This window comes from Carlito syrichta, unplaced genomic scaffold, assembly GCF_000164805.1.
Source record: "Carlito syrichta isolate Samal-C Ts95f unplaced genomic scaffold, Tarsius_syrichta-2.0.1 Scaffold126530, whole genome shotgun sequence".
NCBI lineage: Eukaryota > Metazoa > Chordata > Mammalia > Primates > Tarsiidae > Carlito > Carlito syrichta.
The window spans coordinates 273,909-293,480 of record NW_007070626.1 but is presented as its reverse complement, the minus strand read 5'-3'; the positions used below and the strand labels follow the sequence as shown (position 1 = coordinate 293,480).

General features: G+C 38.7%; 1 protein-coding gene across 1 annotated transcript in view; it reads right to left on the bottom strand.

Annotated features, from left to right (window-relative positions):
• Window positions 1-2,293: 2,293 nt before the first annotated feature.
• RAD51AP1 (RAD51 associated protein 1) overlaps window positions 2,294-19,572 on the bottom strand; it is a 24,232-nt gene continuing 6,953 nt past the window's right edge. Inside the window, exons 4-9 of the mRNA XM_008048697.2 lie at window positions 16,636-16,745; window positions 15,117-15,203; window positions 14,464-14,613; window positions 9,654-9,818; window positions 5,677-5,826; window positions 2,294-2,980 (exon numbers count right to left, since the gene is read on the bottom strand). Coding sequence (XP_008046888.1) covers window positions 2,844-2,980; window positions 5,677-5,826; window positions 9,654-9,818; window positions 14,464-14,613; window positions 15,117-15,203; window positions 16,636-16,745 — 799 coding nt within the window. The 3' untranslated portion in view covers window positions 2,294-2,843. The remainder of the gene's footprint in view (window positions 2,981-5,676; window positions 5,827-9,653; window positions 9,819-14,463; window positions 14,614-15,116; window positions 15,204-16,635; window positions 16,746-19,572) is intronic.

The following is a 19,572-nucleotide window of genomic DNA, read 5'->3' as shown; positions in this document are numbered from 1 at the left end:
AGGATTGGCCAGGATCGAACCCAGTCCCCGCACCGAGACTGGGGTTACGCTGGCTGCGCAGACCGGACACATGAAATTAGCTCTACTTTCCCCCTGTTCAGACAGAGCATCATCAGCGCACTTAAAAAGCTCTGGACGTAGTTGGCTCGTCAGATGGGCACCACCTACGCTGCCCCAGGTTTGGGAAAAGCATGAGCCGAAGGGAAAGTTGGTCGCGGAAAGACGGGAGTTTGGGCTGGCTTTCTGGACACAGGCATGAAATATTCCAAATGAAGCTTTCGGGAAGAGTTGAATCTGTCTTCAAGGACAAGCGGGAGCTATGTAAAGAAGGCAGATACATCCCGGCGTGAAGGCCCAGTGGGATTGGGAAGCTTGGTTCATTGGGGCTAGCCCTCGGTCTGGTAGGACAGGGGTCAGATGCACATGGGCAGAGGGGACAAGGTTGAAGGAGGAGGGTGCCGCCTGCCAGACTTGAGTAGCTTGGGAACTGGACAGGCTAAGGTCTATGTGTGGATTGCAGACGAAGAGTGTCCACGCTCAGATCTGATTTTAGAAAACTCCCTGTGGCAATAACACCTTAGAAGACACGACAGAGGCCGGGCATGGAGGCTCAGACTGTAATCCCAGCACTTTGGGAGGCCACGGCGAGAGGACTGCCTGAGCCCAGGGGTTCGAGACCAGGCCAGGCTGGGCAACCTGGTGAGACCTCGTCTCTACGATAAATCACAAAAACTAGCCGGGCGTGGTGGCATGCATCTGTAGTTCCAACTACTTGGAAGGCTGAGGCAGAAGGATCGCCTGAGCCCAGGAGGTCAAGGCTGCGGTGGCCATGAGCAGCGTGCCACTGCACTCCAGCCTGGGCGACAAAAGTGAGACTCCAACTCAGAAACAACAAAGAAGACAGGCCAGAGGAAGCTGAGAATCAAGGCCGGGATGCCCATTTGAAGTAGGAAGTGATGATGTTTCAGACTAGGGGAGAGGAGAAGAGTAGAGCAGCTTTGAAACATTTAGGAAATGGAATAGAGTTGGGTGACTGGACGCAGCAGCAAAAGAACAGACCAAATCCCAGGAGTCCACCTTCGGCACCCGTGGGGATGCAGGTGTTTACTAACAGAATACAGGGGAGGGTAGTGAGAGGAGTTGAATATAGTGACTGATTCACTACAGCAATTGCTCAGCTAAGGGTCTTGTGTCAAGAGCAAGGCGTAGGCTAAAGATCCTGGTGCAGCGTAGGTGTTGTCACCTAAGCTAAAAACAAAAACAAAAAAACAAAGGAGGGGGTGAGATGGGGGAAAGAATGAAACTGCCCAGAACACGACACTGTGATAAGACAAGTAGTGTGACACACAAGATTAGAAAGCTGCAAAATAATGAAAGAGGGCAGGGAAGTGGGAATAGCATTACAAAAGAAAGCTGTCACAAGGCAAGGAAATAAAATGTTTTAATCAGGGTATGATGAATAGTGTACATAAGAATGGGGGAGAAAAATGTTTACTGGGTTTGGCAACACAAAGGAGTTAGTGCTTTCAGCCATGCTGGTTTTAACACAGCTTGAGGTAATTTCAAACAGAAACTAATTATGAAAACATCGCAAAAACAGGTTCATCAATTGGTGCCAGATAATTAATCAATACCAGTACCTAATACAGGGCAGGCACTTAATGTTTGCTGTTCAACTGTACTATATAGAGTACTTCAATACTATGTCACTGGAAAATGTTTAATAAGGGACATAGGATGGGTAGTATAAAAATGACAGTATGAAAATAGACAAGAGGTAAAAAATACACAATAGCAATAGGCAAATGCTCACTTTAATTGTAATTCTAAAGTACCTTTCATGTTAACATAATGTGTTTCCATAAACCATAAGTTTAAGCTAAGTCGTATATGTTTTTTAATAGCTACAATGACTTGGAACTTTTATTAAGAAATGATCAAGAGCTGGTTGAAATTCTCCCCATAAGTATATTTGCTATAATTTTTATTCACAAGAAATTCAGATCTAAGCTTCCTGAAAAGCTATATTATCCAATATCACAACGGGGATGACTACGTACTTGACAACTACTTTCTAAAGTGCCAGCATAACAAAGTGATTACTTGAAGAAACAGCTTTCCCCTGTTAATATTTACAACCACAAGGCAGGACTCTCATTTTATCATGAAATGTAGAGATAATCAGGGAAAGGTGAATGCAATGATATCAAGAAAAAGAGCACTTGAAAACATTTCCACTTTTATTAAAGGTTTCTGACAATAAAGAATTCATAAAATGCCATTAATTCTATTTGCTATAGAAAACCATTTATCTCTAAGTCGGAGACATATGCTATAAAACAGCAACCATTTTAATGTGTAAAATAATTCTGAATTCTTACTATAAAAAGATTTGGCTAAACTACAAAGTATCTTTGCAATAAAACTGACAATGTAGCTTAAGTAGCTTATAAGATTTCAGAACTGTCTCCTGAAAGAAATGGGAATGTTTCCCTTTGCCACACAAATTCTTAACAGTTAAGGTGCCATAAATTAGACAAAGCTAGAGAGGAACATATCACGTTACTAGAAAAGAAGCACATCTGATGTGGACTTCCTCCATGTCAGAGTGACAGGAAAATAGAATATGCTCTTCTGAAGAAAATGACATAAGAAGATAATTCTTAGAAACAAACTTCTTACTGAAGACTTGACTAGCTTTTCAGAGACTGTAATCACAAAACAGATAGGGATCATTTGTATGACATGTTAAGGGATTCCATTATATTATAATAACCTCCTCAAACATAAACACACTTGTAAAATGGCAATTCTCTCAAACAAACATCTATTTGCAAGCATGTTCAACTGCCAGTGGCATTTGGATGCAAAGGTTTAACTCGTGCTAATCTGGACAAGCCAAGGCGGAGACTCTGATTTGGAGACTTAACGGACACTCCTGCCAGTGGGCTGCTGCTATTACTGCTACTTCCAGATGCCGCTGAAAGAAAACATATGACATGATGCAACTGAAGTCAGAATCTCTTAACAAATTATTTTATAAAACAGAAGAAGTGGCCCGGTGCGGTGGTTCATGACTGGAATCCTAGCACAAGGCAGGAGGATTGCTTGAGGCTATGAGTTTGAGAACAGCTTGGGCAATATAGCAAGACTCCATCTCTACAAAAAATAAAAAATTAGCCGGGCATGGTAGCACATGCCTGTAGTCCCAGCTACCCAGGAGGCTGAGGCAGGAAGATCGCTTGAGCCCAGGTGTTCGAGGCTGCCATGACCTATGATCATACCACTGCACTCCAGTCAGGGTGACAGAAATGAGACTCTGTCTCTAAAAAAATAAAATAAAAACTAAACAGAAAAAGCAAAAAAAGTAGTTAAGCATTATTCTGCTTTCCAGGGTCTATCAAGCAATAAACTAGTTCAAAAGAATGGAAAATACTATAGAACAGAAAGAACACAGAATTGCCTATTTTCAAATATCCTAGGAGCCAAGGTAATGACACCAAAATTTCACCATGAAAGGTGAAATAGAAAAGTAAGGTGCAGGTAACACTGCTTGTAAAGGCATGAAGAAATGCACAAACTAATTTCTAAAGTAACAGAAAAGTCAAATGCATTTTTTGAAGTTCTGGAATTTTTACAAGTACTCCTTGAAAAGAGTATTTTCCAGTTTTTAAAAAACCTAGTTTCAATTATACCATCATCCTAACATAGCAATTCTTTCCATCTAGTATTACATTTCAATATTTATACACATTAGTGATCATGACTGTAGTCACTGGACAATAAAGGGATTATAAATTTTAAATTATTATACCTACTACCCTATAACCCAGAGTGTGCTAGATTATATTGCTTTGTTGTTTTCTAGTTTGAGATATAAAATAGTATAGTATAATAACAATAATACATTTTAATAGTATTTTATTAATATTCAATAGTAAATAGTATTTAGTTTACATTTCCTTAGCTACCAGTGAGAATAAAATCCTCATATTTTCTCGTTCTATTTCTTGAGGGCATTAATATGTTTATGACCCTAATTCATTTCCCCTTTGAGGTCTTAGTGGTCTTCTCACAGTTGTATAAGACATGTAACAAACTGGTACCTGAAGGTCAAATCTAGCTCTCACACCAGATGTTTGGTCCACATGGTATTTTTAAAAAGTCAATTTTTAAAAATGAGGAGATTCTGCATTAAGATCTAGATTTTCTGGCTTCTCTTGCAAAAAATAAATAAATAAATAAATAAATAATCATATCTGAAAATACCAGGCCCCTAATCCTGCATGGAAACAATCAGATGGAGCTGAGTAGCAGCTGTATCCTTCAAAAAGGGCACAAACTCCTGAGTCTAACATAACCCCATTCGCAAAGTCTACTACACGTGCCCAGTTCACTCACATGCATCACATGCCTGACATGGTCACTCACCGACTCTATAAACAGTGTGCTTTATGACAGCAACTCTATATCTATCATGCCACTCCCTATTCCCTTTTTATCTTTTTTATGATGCTGCTTTTAAATTTCTATATTCATTGTATTATTTCTTTCAAATTTCTTTCTTTGGGGAATCACCATTCTTTGAAAAAACATATTAATTTTATGATATGACTTCATTATTTCAGTAACTACTCTCCCTTCCTTTCCTTCTCCAAAAAACTTTTAAATTCTCATCAAAAATCTTAGAATTTTTCAGTCAGAAAGAACTTTAAAGATTATATATTAGCTCCTGATATTTCAGATGATAGAAAGTTCAGATAAATTGAGCAAGCATGCAGCCTCACAGCTCAGAATTAAATCTGCCTATTAATACCTAGCCATCATTAGGGGAGTGACCACTAGGGACCAGGCAAGAAAGGTCACTCAAAAGAAGTAAAACCAGAGTAGATTTGGAAAGACTTAGAAAAGGAGAGGGGACATGAAGAAAGATATACCAGACAGAGGAAACTGGAGAATGAGAGACTCTGACAGAAGAATATACGCAATGTGTTTGGGGGATAAAAAGTGTATCAATTTCACTGATTTAGAGGGTTCATGGAAGTGGTTGCCAGAAAATGAAGACAGGATTAATTAGAAAGGCAACAACAGTTTGGGTTAGCATTAGGGTTTTTGTAATGTCAAGAGGGGTAAAGGTCAAAGAATTCTTGAAGGATCAGTAAGACCTGGCTGTGGAGCAAAAGGAAATAAGTCAAGTTTGTAGAGTCAGAAGTTGAGATTGCTAGGGCATGTTAAATGCTGGAATTCCCACACACAGATCCCGAGGTTTCAGTAGACGAAGAGGCCAGCAGGCCCTGAGCAAAAAATTTGTTGCCAGAAATATAAATATCAGGAATCTCAAATATTTACACCTTTTGACACTGTAATTCTCCTACTAGAAATTTTTCCTAAGAAAATAATCAGGAATGTGCCCACAGATTTCTAAAATAAGAATGTCTGTGCTTATTGCACCCTTATTTATATGACTGAAAAAAATCATAAACAACTTAGATGCTCAATAATAAGGGGATGGTTAAATAAAACATGAACAAATGCAGCAACTAGAAAGTCTAATTTTGAAGATTATGTAATAATATGAGAAAATGATCATATTTTATGATTTATAACTAAGGAAAAAAAAAAATCCCCCAGTGATAATTTTCTAAGCCCCTGTCCTTGTTCATAAATATACCATACCTGGTGGAACCCACTTCGGTCTCTTGCTTTCAGCTGAAGGACTGCATATTTGTAATGGTTTTCTAGTGGCCTCTGAAGAATGAGAAATCTTTTTGGGCAAGGAGTGATATTCCAATTTGACGGCAGCTGGGGCAGAGTGTACTGAAGTCACTTCTTTGAAAAATAAACATAAAAAAGTTGGTCATGTAGGAAGATAAAGTTTAAGTCTAGCATGTACGTGTACAAATTATAAAGCTGCATAATCTTATGAAAAATTAAAAAGACCTTTAATCAATAAACATTTATTAAGAACCTAAGAACAGCCATCTTTAATGAACATTTACAGGTCAGGTAATGTGATAAGCATATCATACACATTACCTTTAGCCCTTTATGGCAATTCAGTACATACAAGGAAACAGAATTTAAATAATCTGCCTATAGCTTGATAGCTAGTAGTGTCTGAGCCAGGGTTAGAAACCTGGTTTTCCTCCAAAGTCCATGCAAAGAACTATTACACAGTAGTGTCTCATCAGTATGGGTCAATGAGACAATGTATCAGGCTCTAGGGTGACAAAGATATCACTCATAGACCCTGCTCCCAAGGACTTTATGGTCCAGACACTGGACTTTAGTGGGAAGGACAAGAAAGTAAAGAGATACATATAAAGGATATGGCAGACTCTAGTTGTATGCCCAGCAGGAAGGAAAACCGCAATCTAGGTGTGTGTGTGTTTACAAGTTGCAGAAAGGTGGATGAGGATGATCCAAGATGAATCAAGCCTAGAGAGGAAAGCTGAGTTGAGGGAAGTCTTCCAGGCAGAGGGAGTAGAGCAAGCAAAGCTGGAGAATGCACCAAGTTCTAGGACTAGTACTGACTGGTTCAGTATGGTTGGAGAAAAATCTCAAAGGCAGGAAAGGTAAGAGACAGAGACAGAGTGCAGATCATTTATGAAGACCTTTGTAGGCCACATAAAAGGGTCTGGTTGGTGACAGTTACATACTAATTTTTCTTAGGAGTGATTTGCATTTTAAAAACATCTTTCCGATGGTAACATAGAGGAAGTTGAGCACTCAGAAGGCTATTGTGGTAACCATGTGAGAGGTTTTGGAGGCTTACTAAGGTGGAGAACAGATAGAAAAACAGCACATTAGATATGTTTTAGTAATTAGCTGGCGGCAGGTGGCGATAGAGATGAAGAAATAACCCATCCCTTGCAAGTTCCTGCCATGGGCACATTGCTTGATGGTGCCATTTACCTACAAGAATGGGAGTAGGTTTTGGTTCTTTTTTTTTTTTGGTGGGAGAAATGAATGGAAGAGAAGTGGAATGTAAATTCGCTTTCAGATAATGCTTGTTTTAAAATACCTAAAGGGTATCTAAATGCATATGAATAAGAACATTTTCACTAAATGCTCTTCTTTTTTTTTTTTTTTTTTTTAAGTTGGAGTCTCACTCCGTAGCTGGGCTCAGGTGATCTTTCCACCTCAGCCTTCCAAGTAACCAGAACTACAGGCGCGTGTACCACACCCAGCTAATTTTTTAATTTATTGTAGAGACGAGGTCTTGCCAAATTGCCCAGGCTGGTCTCTAACCTGTGGGCTCAGGCAATCCTTTACCTCGGCCTCTGAAAGTGCTGGGATGACAGACTTGAGTCCCAGAGCCCAGCCAAATGCTCTACTTAATGTTAACTCCATCTCCCAGATTAGCAGAACTCTGTGATGATAAAAAATGTTCTGTCTGATATGATGGCTATTTGAGCTGTCTGATATGGTGGCCTCTAGGTCACAAATAGTTACTGTTCACTTGGAATGTGGCTAGCAAACCAAAAAACTGATCTTAAAATTTTACTTAATTTTAATGAACTTAAATGTAATACAGCCAAATATGACCAGTAGCTCTCATATTGGACAACACAGTTCTGAACATTTTTTTCTATCAAGGAAAAAATTATAATGTGTGCTAGATTAAAAAAAAAAACAAAACAAGCCGGGCTCAGTGGCTCAGCCTATAATCCCACTCCTTTGGGAGGCTGAGGTGAGTGGATTGCCTGAGCCCGCGGGTTCGAGACCCACCTGGGCAGTGAGACCTCATCTCTACAATAAATCAAAAAATCAGCTGGGCGTGGTAGCGCATGCCTGTAATTCCGGCTACTTGGAAGGCTGAGGCGAAAGGATCGCCAGAGCCCAGCAGGCGGAGGCTGTGGTGGCCGGGAACGGCCACTGCACTCCAGTCTGGACGACAGAGTGAGACTCCAACTAAAAAAAAAAACCAAAAAAAACAAACTTTCAAAGGTGACCAAATACATTACTAGGACTAGAAATAGAATCCATTTTTCCTAATTCCTAATCCTATTACTTAATAAGTTTTACTTCTAATCTTATATATTAATCTCCCTTATGAAGCAACTTGCTCAAAGGGATATAAAAAAGATTTTAAACGATAAATTCCAACTTGGAAGCTAAAAGTTTATTTTTAGTTGTTAGTATATCTTGGTAAAAAAGCATAAACAACCATCTAAAAAATATAAAATAAATTCATGTTGTCAATGACTTTTTCATACTGTAGCTTATGGAAGACAGAATGATAGCCCCTCAAAGATGTCTAATGATCCCTCAAAGACATCCTAATTGCCAGAACATGTGACTATGTTACCTTACACAGCAAAGGGACTTTGCAGATGGAATTAAGTTACGAATCTGGAGGTGGGAAGACTATCCTGAATAATCTGGATGAGCCCAACATATAAGTAAGCGGGTAGAAGAAGGAGAGTCAGAGTCTAGTGAGAAAGTCCCTGCTATCCCTGGCTTTGAAGATGGAAGGGCCCACAAGCTGAGAAATGCAGTGCCCCCTAAGAGCTGGAAAATGCCAAGAGTGAATTTTCCCCTAGAACCTCCACAGAGGAGTACATCCCTGCCGGCTGCTTGATTTTAGCCCAGTGAGAACCATGTTGGACTCCTGATCCTCAGAACTATAATAAATATGTTATTTTAAACCACCAAGTTTGTGGCAATGTGTTATAAAAGCCATAGAAAACTAATATACAGTTTTATCTCTAAAAGCCCTTGCATTTAAAACCTAATTTCTGGAAACCAGGTGAATTTGTCAGTTAAAAAAAACCCCTCTAATTAAAACCTTATTAATTCAGAATACAGCAGAGGGAGAAATGTGACTCAATCTGTATGTAATTCTTAGTAAGTACTCAGCACCATGCTCTTAAGGTGAGAGCAACTCCTACTAATAAATGGAAAGTCTGAATGATAGACTTTTAGTCAAACAGCATATATATTTTAAAAACTAAGACATAAAAATGAGTATCAATAAACAAAAAAGTCAATTAATGAGAGTTACACTTCACAATAATCTATCCTATAATACGAACTCAAAAAATAGCCTCACTTCTTTTACACAAGAAACAGTTATAGCATATTTAAGTTGCCACAAATTTCAGTTTTACTGTAAAAATGGTTTCTAATGAAATTTGTTTGGGTGGGGGGAAACGTGTAGCAAAAGAGCTCTCAAATCGGGTTAAGTCGAGCACACAAGCAAGAAATTAGAATCATGCACACTTCACTGTTTAATTGCCTAGAGAAAATGCAATCCAGTGGATACAGCTTAGACTCTGAATGGACAAACCTGGGTTCAAATTCTAGCCCCTCAATTATTAGATGTAAGATTTCCAACAAGTTATTTAACGCTGAGAACCTCAGGTTTTCACTGTAAAACGCAGGTGACAACAGCAGCCGCAGAGGGTGGCTGTGAATACCAAGGCAAGGTCACGCAGAGAACGTGCTGGCAGAGGTTGTGGGGCTCAGTACTCTTGTCTGATGTTCTCCCTTCCCAAGCCCTACCCTGCTTTCTTTCATGTATTTTAACTAGAAATAAACATTAGCAAAATGTCAGTGAGAACAAAGGCAAAGACTAGAAAAACACAGCAAACAAGCTAAACACACTTCCTTTATAGTTAATTAAATTAAGTGTTTTGGACCAAGCTTACCCAAAGCACTACATTTGGATTTAGGTTTCTTCTCTTTCTTTTGTACTGGGGATTTTACCTTCACTTCTTTATTTTTAATTTCTTTAACTTTACTTTTTCTCATAGTGAAGTCTTCATCGTTATCTTCACCCTCACCAAAATCAGAATCATCCTCAGAATCTTCACCTAAAATAGAAGAGGACATGCTTCATCTTTGATCTGAAAAGTGGGATTTCTATGGCTTCAACTTTGTCCACAGCTTTTGCACCAGATTCGTGTGCACCTTTGTGCTACACTGGTTCTGGTAGCAGAAGACTGCAGTGCTTGAGACTGTGGGTGCCTGGGTTTGAATCCTGGCCCTTCAGTCACATGGCACATGACCTCGGACAGGTCACTAACTTCACTGCATCTCAGTCTCCTCACCTAGAAAATGAGGATAACTATAAACCTACATCACGGAGTGATGTGCAGATTAAATGAGTTAAAATATATAAAGCATTTAGAATAACATCTGGCAAAAAGCAAGCAAAACATAAGTTAGCTGTTACTATTATCATTACACTTTCCCACCTGCAATCCCTAGCTCAGATTTCACCAGTTTACTTCAGTGACTTTTAAAAAGAATGGTAGGGTATGACAAAAAGCTAGTCTTTCAGGACAGTGACATTTATGGTAACAACTGTATGACTTCCCTTAATTGCATAAATGTCCAACATTCTAGAATGGAGACCCATTGATAATTGGGAACAGTAAGCATACCACGACAGTCTTAGCTGTTGATGCTATATCTTCCACAAACTCTCTTTCGTACTTCATGGGATGATATAAGCCAGTGATATAATTTGAAAAGTGTTACAGGTGCTCTGGAAAAAAACATGTCCCAACTTGACAGCTAAGCAATGAGCCTTCTATTTTTGTGGGAACCAAAAAGCCATGCCTTGTAAATAATGGACTCTGAAAATTAAGTGCAAATAAGGGTTAGTCCTATATTTTATAAAAGTTTTTAATTATTTTTTTTTTTTTTTGAGTTGTAGTCTCACTCTATCACCCAGACTGGAGTGCAGTGGCCGCTCCCGGCCACCGCAGCCTCAACCTGCTGGGCTCCAGCGATCCTTCCGCCTCAGCCTTCCAAGTAGCTGGAACTACAGGCGCGCGCTACCACGCCCGTCTAATTTTTGATTTATTGTAGAGATGAGGTCTTGCCAAGTTGCCCAGGCAGGTCTCGAACCCACGGGCTCAGGCAATCCACTCACCTCAGCCTCCCAAAGGCGCGGGATAACAGGCTGAGCCACCTAGCCCGGCTTAATATTTTTAATATTATGTGCACGCTTATTATAGAAAATGCTTAAGGCAAAAATGTACAAATAAAATTAAAAATTAAATGTATATGTTTACTGTAGAAAATGTAGACCATATTTTAAAAAGTATTAAGAAGAAAACCCACTCTTTAGTCTCACCATTCAGATAACCACTAGCATCCCCACACATTTATACCTGTCTATTGAAATACTGTATTTTATTTTTAAAAAACACATTATGAAAATTTTCAAACCTACGCAACAGTAGATAACAAACCACCACCCAGATTTAACAATTACCAATATTTTGCTACATTTGTTCCATCTATCTGTTTTCTTCTCTTTCCTTCCCTTCTTGTAGTATATTAAAATAAATCCTCAGTATTCCATTATTACACCCCTACATACTTCATAATGCAACTCTAAAAAACATGGAGACTTTCCTACACAACAATGTTATTACCATATCTAACAATATTAACATTAGTTTCTTGGGATCATCTTCTACCCAGGCTACATTAACATCCTTTAATATAGAGCAATATTCTCTCCCTTTCCCCCGTCTTTGATTTGTTGAAGTAGCCAGGTCAGTTGTTTTGTAGAATGTCCTATACTCTGGATTTGTCTGTTCTCTTCTTCAAGGTATCATTTAAATATTATACTTCCATTTTCAGTCAGCTGGAATTCTGTTCTCTCAAGGCTCAATCAGATTCAGGCTCATCTTTTCTGGCAAGAATATACTTCATGCGTGATGCTCAGTACTTCATATTACATCATATCTGAAAGCACGTAAGGTATGCTTGCCCCACTCTTAGCTGGTTCAGCTGATGCCAGCCTGAATTCACCACGGCAAAGATCCTGACCAAACTTCCCTTGATAACCTTTACCTAAATCAATGTCATTATGATCTTCAAATTGTGATATCTTTATCCCATGATTTTTTCTACAGAAATAAAATTTTAAAAACCAATTAGGAGTAATTAACTCACACATTCACATAATGGTCACTGTTCTATATAGAATTAGCCATAAAAGGCCAGCAGGTCACATGAAGGTTATTAGAAATGTAGCCTGCAAATTAAAGTTATTTCTGGAAGCCTGAGAGGATTTAGCTTCAAGGAGGGCAAGCAATGAAGAAAGTTTCTCCAAGCTCCCAGATGCAAATTCCTTTGCAATATCTTTCATATTGAGTCTCACCTCTACACTCCTGCTCCCATGCCTTCTGTTCATATGTTGAGTCATTTTTTACAGCACAAAAGTTGCTAACTATTTTCCTGAGTCCTGTCTCTTCTAACCCATCATACACTTCCAGGTGTTTCTCCTTAAACTAAAGTCTGCAAATAATGGTCTCTGGAGCATTGGTTGTCCCCCCAATATTAACAAAAAAAATTCAGCTAATAGGTAGCATATTCTCAATTTTAAGTTTTCTTTCTTTTCTTTTTAAAACTTTGGCATCAATTTTTCTCCATTTTAACCAGATCACTTCCATTAACTGACAAACATGGAGGACATAACAGTCATAAAAATCTTCTTCCCAATAACTCTGCTACACTTACAGCAAAACTCCTTAAAATGTTGTTTTATCCTCACTTCACCCATTCTCTTGAACTCAGTTCAGTTGGACTTTCATTTCTACCAAGCTCACCACGGACATTGCCAAATCCATTGATCAACTCTCAGTTGCCTATTAGACCTAACAAGACATTTAGGTTTAACTGATTCCTCTTTGCAATGGTTTCTTCACTCAGCCTTTTGATACCCTCTCTCGGTTCTGTATTTTTAGCCATTCCTTTTCAATCTCCTTTGCTGAATGCACCTAATTTTTCTGACCTCTAAACGTAGTGTCCTAGAGCTCATATGTAGACCTCTTCTCTCTCTACAGTCATTCTCTAAGTGATCTCAATCTCATCCAGAGTCTTGGCCTTCATACCATCTACATGGTGATGTTTCCACACTTATATGCCAGTCTGAACTTCTCTCCTGAACTCCAAACTCGTTTATTCAGATGCCTACTGAGCATCTCATTTGGATGTCAGAGGTGACTCTAGCATGTCCAAACTCTCGGTTCCAGTCGCCACCCCCCATCCAGCAAACTTGCGCCTCTCCTGAGTCTTTTCCATTTCAGTGAAAGAAAAACACAAAACAACAGTCAAGTCAGTAAGTACATAACCATGGGCACCTTAGTCATTCCAACCAAAAACTTTAGCCATCCTCGATTATGTTTTTTCTTCTTTCCCTACAGCTGATCCACCAGGAAATATTCTACAGGCTGTTTCTCCAAACGTGTAACCTGATGACCTGTCAGCATCTCACCCCTACTATTCTGGTCCAGGCCATGGCTGTCTCTCACCTGGGCCGTTGATGGCATCTTCGGTCACCACTTCTACCCTTGCTCAGCTCACAGTCTATTCTCAACCTAGCAGCTTTAGGAATCCTTTAACATTTTAATTGAGATCACGTACTCTCCTCTCTAGACACTTCCAGTTGCCCACAAGACCCTGCCTGGCCGGTTTCCTCTCTCATCTCGTCCCAGTTTCCCCTTCCCTCACTCAGCTTCAGGCGCAATGGCATCACCACTCTCAGCACACTGAGCAAACTCCTATCTCAGGACCTTTGTGCCTGCTATTCCCTCTGTGGAACACTCTTTCTCCAAATACCTACATGGCCTTCACTCTCAAATGTCACCTCAGAGAATCCTTCCCTGACCACTCTACCTAAAATAACACCTCCTCCTCCAGCTCCGCCATCCTCTTAACCCCTAATGATCCCTCAAAGACATCCTAATTGCCAGAACATGTGACTATGTTACATGAGCTGCTTGGTTCACTATTGTGTGCCTGGTGTCTGAAATATAGTGCACATAGTAGGCATTCAAATATCTGTTGAATCAGTGCTGATGAACATATCTGTTATGACTTGTCAATAGCATATCAAAGTCTAATATACAGCATCTGATTTGGCCTACATTTGTGGACTTATTCATTCTAATTTTTAATTAACAGAAGATGATGCTCTGTCAAGGTCACTATGTTTTCCATTTGCCCAATTTCTGGATGAATCTGAAAACTCTCATAATCAAATATATATTTCACATCACTTTTGTCTCATAGCATTTTGCGAATCTCTGCAACCTGTAGGAAAAAGTCTCCACCTCTGAGAAATGGGTCTGAGACTCTCCACGATTAGTGTCAGCTACCTCTTTAGCTTCATCTGTAACATTCTTCTCAGCAAGCCTCACTGAACTCCTGAATGTGCACTTGTCTGTACCATTGCTTATGCCTCACTACCATTCAGAAATGCAACTTTACCTCTTTAGTTTGTCTAAATGTTACTCATTTTTTAAGGCATGGCTTAAAAGTTACCTCCTAGACAAAGTTTCTTGTCCAAACGCTATTGCTGAATTCAACAGTCCTGGGTGTCCTAAAGTTTGCATACACTGAAGGTTTAACACAGTGCTTCGCACACATTCATGGCCTCCAAGAATTTTTTTACTGAATTTCTACAAGATTAGTTTTGAAGCGGATATAACTTACCAGTTGCAAATTCTGGATCCGTGTCATTAATACTATCGCCATCACTGCCTTCCAGAAGAATCTTCCTCTGCTGTACCGCAGCTTTAGATGCTGCTTTTCTTTTCCCTTGAACACCACGAACATCATCTTCCTCAGTAATCTTATCCAAATCTTCAGGAGAGGTATAAAAATCAATGGAATCTTTTTGTGACAGCTGGTATTTCAAGAACTGCAGAGCAGACTCTATTACAGCTGTTGCTTTTATGTGCCCAGATTCAACCCTCTCTGCTTCTGCCAATAGACAACTTACTACCCCGATGTGGGTCAATGATGGCACATCAGTGCCCTGGCAACAAACTCTGGATAAGTCCAAGACCCAAACAACGTTTGCCCCCAAATTTTCAGATTGGAACTGGGAAGATGTAGCCCCTTTCTTTAGTGGGCCACTCTTGTAGACTAGAAGCCATGAGTAGTCATGACCCTCTACTAGGAAAGCAAGTGGATCTGCAGTAAGAAAGAATAAGGCTAGAACACAAAGAAACAAAGGCCATGAGATGGAGAGAGCCTCGACAAATTTAAAGACCTTGGTTCCCACTATAATTTCAGGAATTTAAACGAAACTTAGACAAGCAGTATTGTTGGTGGAAAAATTATTATTAGTAACAAAAACTTACCTAAATAATCACTGGCTACACTGCAATTAGAGATATGAGGAGATTTAGCCATTGTTTCTGTTTTACTAATGTCATGTTTTTCAATGCCTAAATATAAGGAATAAGAAAAAAAATTCAGATATACCTTTGTCAACCATGTCTAGAATATAAAGATTAGTGCTAAAATGTAACAGCATCTAGATACAGATAAATAACCCCAAACTCAGACAGGCAAAATGATTTTACTTGGAGAGGCTAGCATATGGTTAGACATTTAGGCTCTGAAATCAAATAAACTTAGGTTAAAATCCAACCATGTAAACTGGCTAAATGACCACAGGCAAGTTGCTTATCTTTTCTAAGATCTAATTTCCACATCTATAACCTGGAGATAGAATAAATGTTGATCATATGTGGACACTGCTTATTACAGTGCCCCACACACAGGAAATGGTCAATCAGTGTTAACTCTCACTTCTGTGTAGGCAAATCCATGCTTCATAACGTAAGTCTTTTCCAATCATTATAATAACCTTAAAATGATCCAAAGTATTTTAAGAGGCCTTTAAGACAAGATTATTGGTATTATTAAATTCCAATGCTACAAAGTTCATAATTCAATGAGAAGTGGTACTTTAATCAACAGTTTCAGTTATTTTTAAGTAGGAGGAAATACTGATTTCAAAAACAAACAAACAAAAAAACCCTAGCTATATCCCAAAATGAGATAATGGGCTAAATTACTGGCCAATATAAAATAATTTAATCCAAAACAAATTAATCCCAAAAAGCTTTTCAGCAGTTTGAGTGTCATTCTCAAGAATAATGATTTCTGCCTCTCCAAAACATCAATATTACCATCTGCTACATGATATCAGGCAGAACATCAACAGACAAATCCAGAAGTTATTCCCTTAAGCCTACCAAGCTTAACACCTTTAACCTTTATAAAAAATGAACATTATTATTATCAGGTCATGTTCAACTAATGCAGATGTGGAGAAAAGAAAGTGGATTGTTAGGATTGTACAGATCAATTCATATGATCAAAAAATTCCATTTGTACTGTACATCAATATACAATTTGAACATCCAGGCTCATGGTCCATGTCCTTGTCCTTACCACTTTGGGTGGTAAGCAGAGATGTATGTACATTTGTATGAGATTTAAACAGCTGAATAGAGAATTGAATCCACTATAAGAAAAGGATTGGCAGTGGTGGGAAACTGTCAGGGGAGGGGGAGTGGGATTGGCAGCTGAGGGAAACTGCCAGGGGAGGGAGGGGGATACCTCATCAACCAGGGTACCTGCATAATCAACGTTTGAATACCTAACCCTGAATTGTACCCCACATCTTTATAATAAAAAAAATAATAATAAAGGGGGAAAAAATTGAATCCAATTATACCTTCTGCAAATTGATCTATTTATAATCCAAAGTATTCAAATTTTATTCTTTCTTATGTGAAGGCCCATTCAAAGACATAAGCAAATTCAACAAGAATGTTTTAAAGTTAAATACACAGAAAATAAAGTTACTTTTATTTTGAGACTTCTGCACATCAGTGGTGTCTGTTGGAAGTTCCTTCACTGACAAAGCTAGTGCAACTTCCAAGTCTCTCTGGTAGAGCTTGTCATCTAAAGCCATCCTAAAATAGACACACAAATATAGTAAGTTTTTAAAAATATCAATCTCAACTAAAGAGTAAAGTTTGAGATTTTCCTAAATTACTGTTTAAGAGTTGCCAACCTCTCTTTCTAACCAGAGAAGTGAAAGACCTTTACCATGAGAACTACAAAACAGGCTCAAAGAAATCTAAGAAGACACAAACAAATGGAAAAATACTCCATGCTCATAGATAGGAAGAATCAACATTGTTAAGATGTCCATCCTACCAAAGGCAATCTACAGATTCAATGCAATACCCATTAAGTTACCAACATCATTCTTCTCAGGCCTGGAAATGACAATACAGAAATTCGTATGGAAATATAAACAACCACGAATAGCCAAAACAATCCTTAGCAAAAGAAACAAAGCAGGAGGTATCACACTTCTAGACTTCAAACTTTACTATAAGGCTACAATAATCAAAACAGCCTGGTATTGGTACAAGAACAGGCATATAGACCAATGGAACAGGTCAGAGATTCCGGAAGCAAAGCCTCAATTTCTCAACCAAGTCATCTTTGACAAAGCCTCCCACAATAACCACTGGGGAGAGGAAAACCTATTCAGTAAATGGTGCTGGGAAAACCAGCTGACCACATGTAGAAGATTGAAACAGAACCCCTACCCATCACTATACACAAAAATTAACTCTAAATAGATCAAAGACCTAAACATAAAACCTCAAACTATAAGAATCTTAAAAATGCAGGAGACATTCTCATTGAAATTGGAACTGGCAACCAATTCCTGATCAAAACCCTAAGTGCCCTACCATAAGAAATAAGATAGACAAGTGGGACCTCATCAAACTGACAAGCTTCTGCAAAGCAAAAGAAACCATCAAGAGAGCAGGGAGACAGCCCACAGACTGGGAAAATATATTTGCCAACTATATATCTGACAAAGGCCTAACATCTAGGATCTACAAGGAACTCAAATGCGCTGAAAGGAAAAAAACAAACAGCTCCTTTAAAAAGTAGGCAAAAGACATGAATAGACACTTCTCAGAAGATATACGGGCAGCCAAAAGACACATGAAAAAGTGCTCAGCCTCACTCATCATCAGAGAAATACAAATCAAAACCACATTGAGATACCACCTAACCCCATTAAGAATGTCCATCATTATTAAAACAAACAACAGATGCTGGTGAGGATCCAGAAAAAAAAGAACACTTCTACACTGCTGGTGGGAATGTAAACTAGTGCAAACTCTTTGGAAGACAGTGTGGCAATTTTTGAAAAAACTAGAAATTGACCTTCCATATGACCCAGCAGTTCTCCTATTGGGAATATACCCAAAGGAACTCAAATCTTTCTACAAAAAGATACCTGCACACACATGTTTGTTGCAGCTCTATCCACAATAGCAAAAACATGGAACCAACCGTGCTGCCCATCGAAGCTGGACTAGATTTTAAAAATGTGGTACATATGCACAATGGAATATTATGCAGCCATAAAGAAGGACAAACATGGACTTCGCAGCAACTTGGATGGATTTAGAGTCAATCATACTCAGTGACCTATCACAGAAATAAAGAACAGAGTCCCATATGTTCTCATAAGCGGACCTTGAGCAATTATCATAATACTATAAGAAAGGGATTGGCAGTAGTGGGAAACTGCCAGGGGAGGGGGGTGGGATTGACAGTTGAGGAAAATTCACAGGGTAGGGAGGTGCATACCTCATCAACAAGGGTACCTGCACAATGAACATCTGTATACCTAACCCTAAAGTGTACCCAACATCCTTACAATAAAATAAAGAGTCACCAACCTCACAAAAAATAGGATGATGATAATTTTTAAATAATCATCATAGTTAATTAATCTTTGGTGGTAAGACTCCTAAATGTAACACCACCACGTTCTAGCACAACATGTTTGAAATGGGAGCAGCATGTGCTTTCTCACTTGCTCTGCCTCTAATTATAATGTCTCTCCTTACCATCAGCTAAGTCCAGGTGGGAAGCACCTGCTCCACCTCAGACAGACTTGGTTCACACATTACTTCCACTTAGAAATCTTCCCTGACCTCATCCACACCCTTTTAGCAGATATTATAGCTTTTATCTTAAATTAAAATTATTATCATTTTTTTACAGCTGTCCCTCCCAATCTAGACTTTACCAAATATTTTATCAAGCACGATTTTGTATGAGGAATTGCACTAGCTGAATAATAAAAGTATCCTCAAGGGGTCTGCAATTTAATTATCCCATAAAAGGTAGATTGTAGTAAATCTCTGTTCAAGTTGGTCAAAAGTGCTATGAAGTACAAGAGGGAAAAAAATGAAAGACAGTAAGATAAGGAAAGGTTACATGAAGAAGGAAACACAAAAATATACCTTAAGGGATTTATTATCTTTAAAAAAAGTAACTTTATTGAGCTGTAGTTAGCATATCAAAAAATTTGTCCTTTTAAAGTATATAACTCAGCAGTTTTGGGGACATTCATAGATTGTAAAAACATCATTGCAATCTAATTTCAGAACATTTTCATTACTCCATAAAGAAGCCCTGTACCTGTTAGCATTCACTCCCTGGGTAACCCACCCCTGGCAAACACTATTCTACTTTTCTGTTTCTATGGATTTGCCTATTCTGGACATTTCATAGAAATGAAATCATATATGTGGCCTTTTGTGTCTGTCTTCTTTCACTCGAAATAATGTGCTCAAAGTTCAGCCACATTGCAGCATATATTGGTAGTTACTTCTTTTTTTGGCTGAATAATATTCCGTTGCATGGATATCACATTTTATTTATCCATTCGTTAGTTTTGTTTTTTTTTTTTTTTTT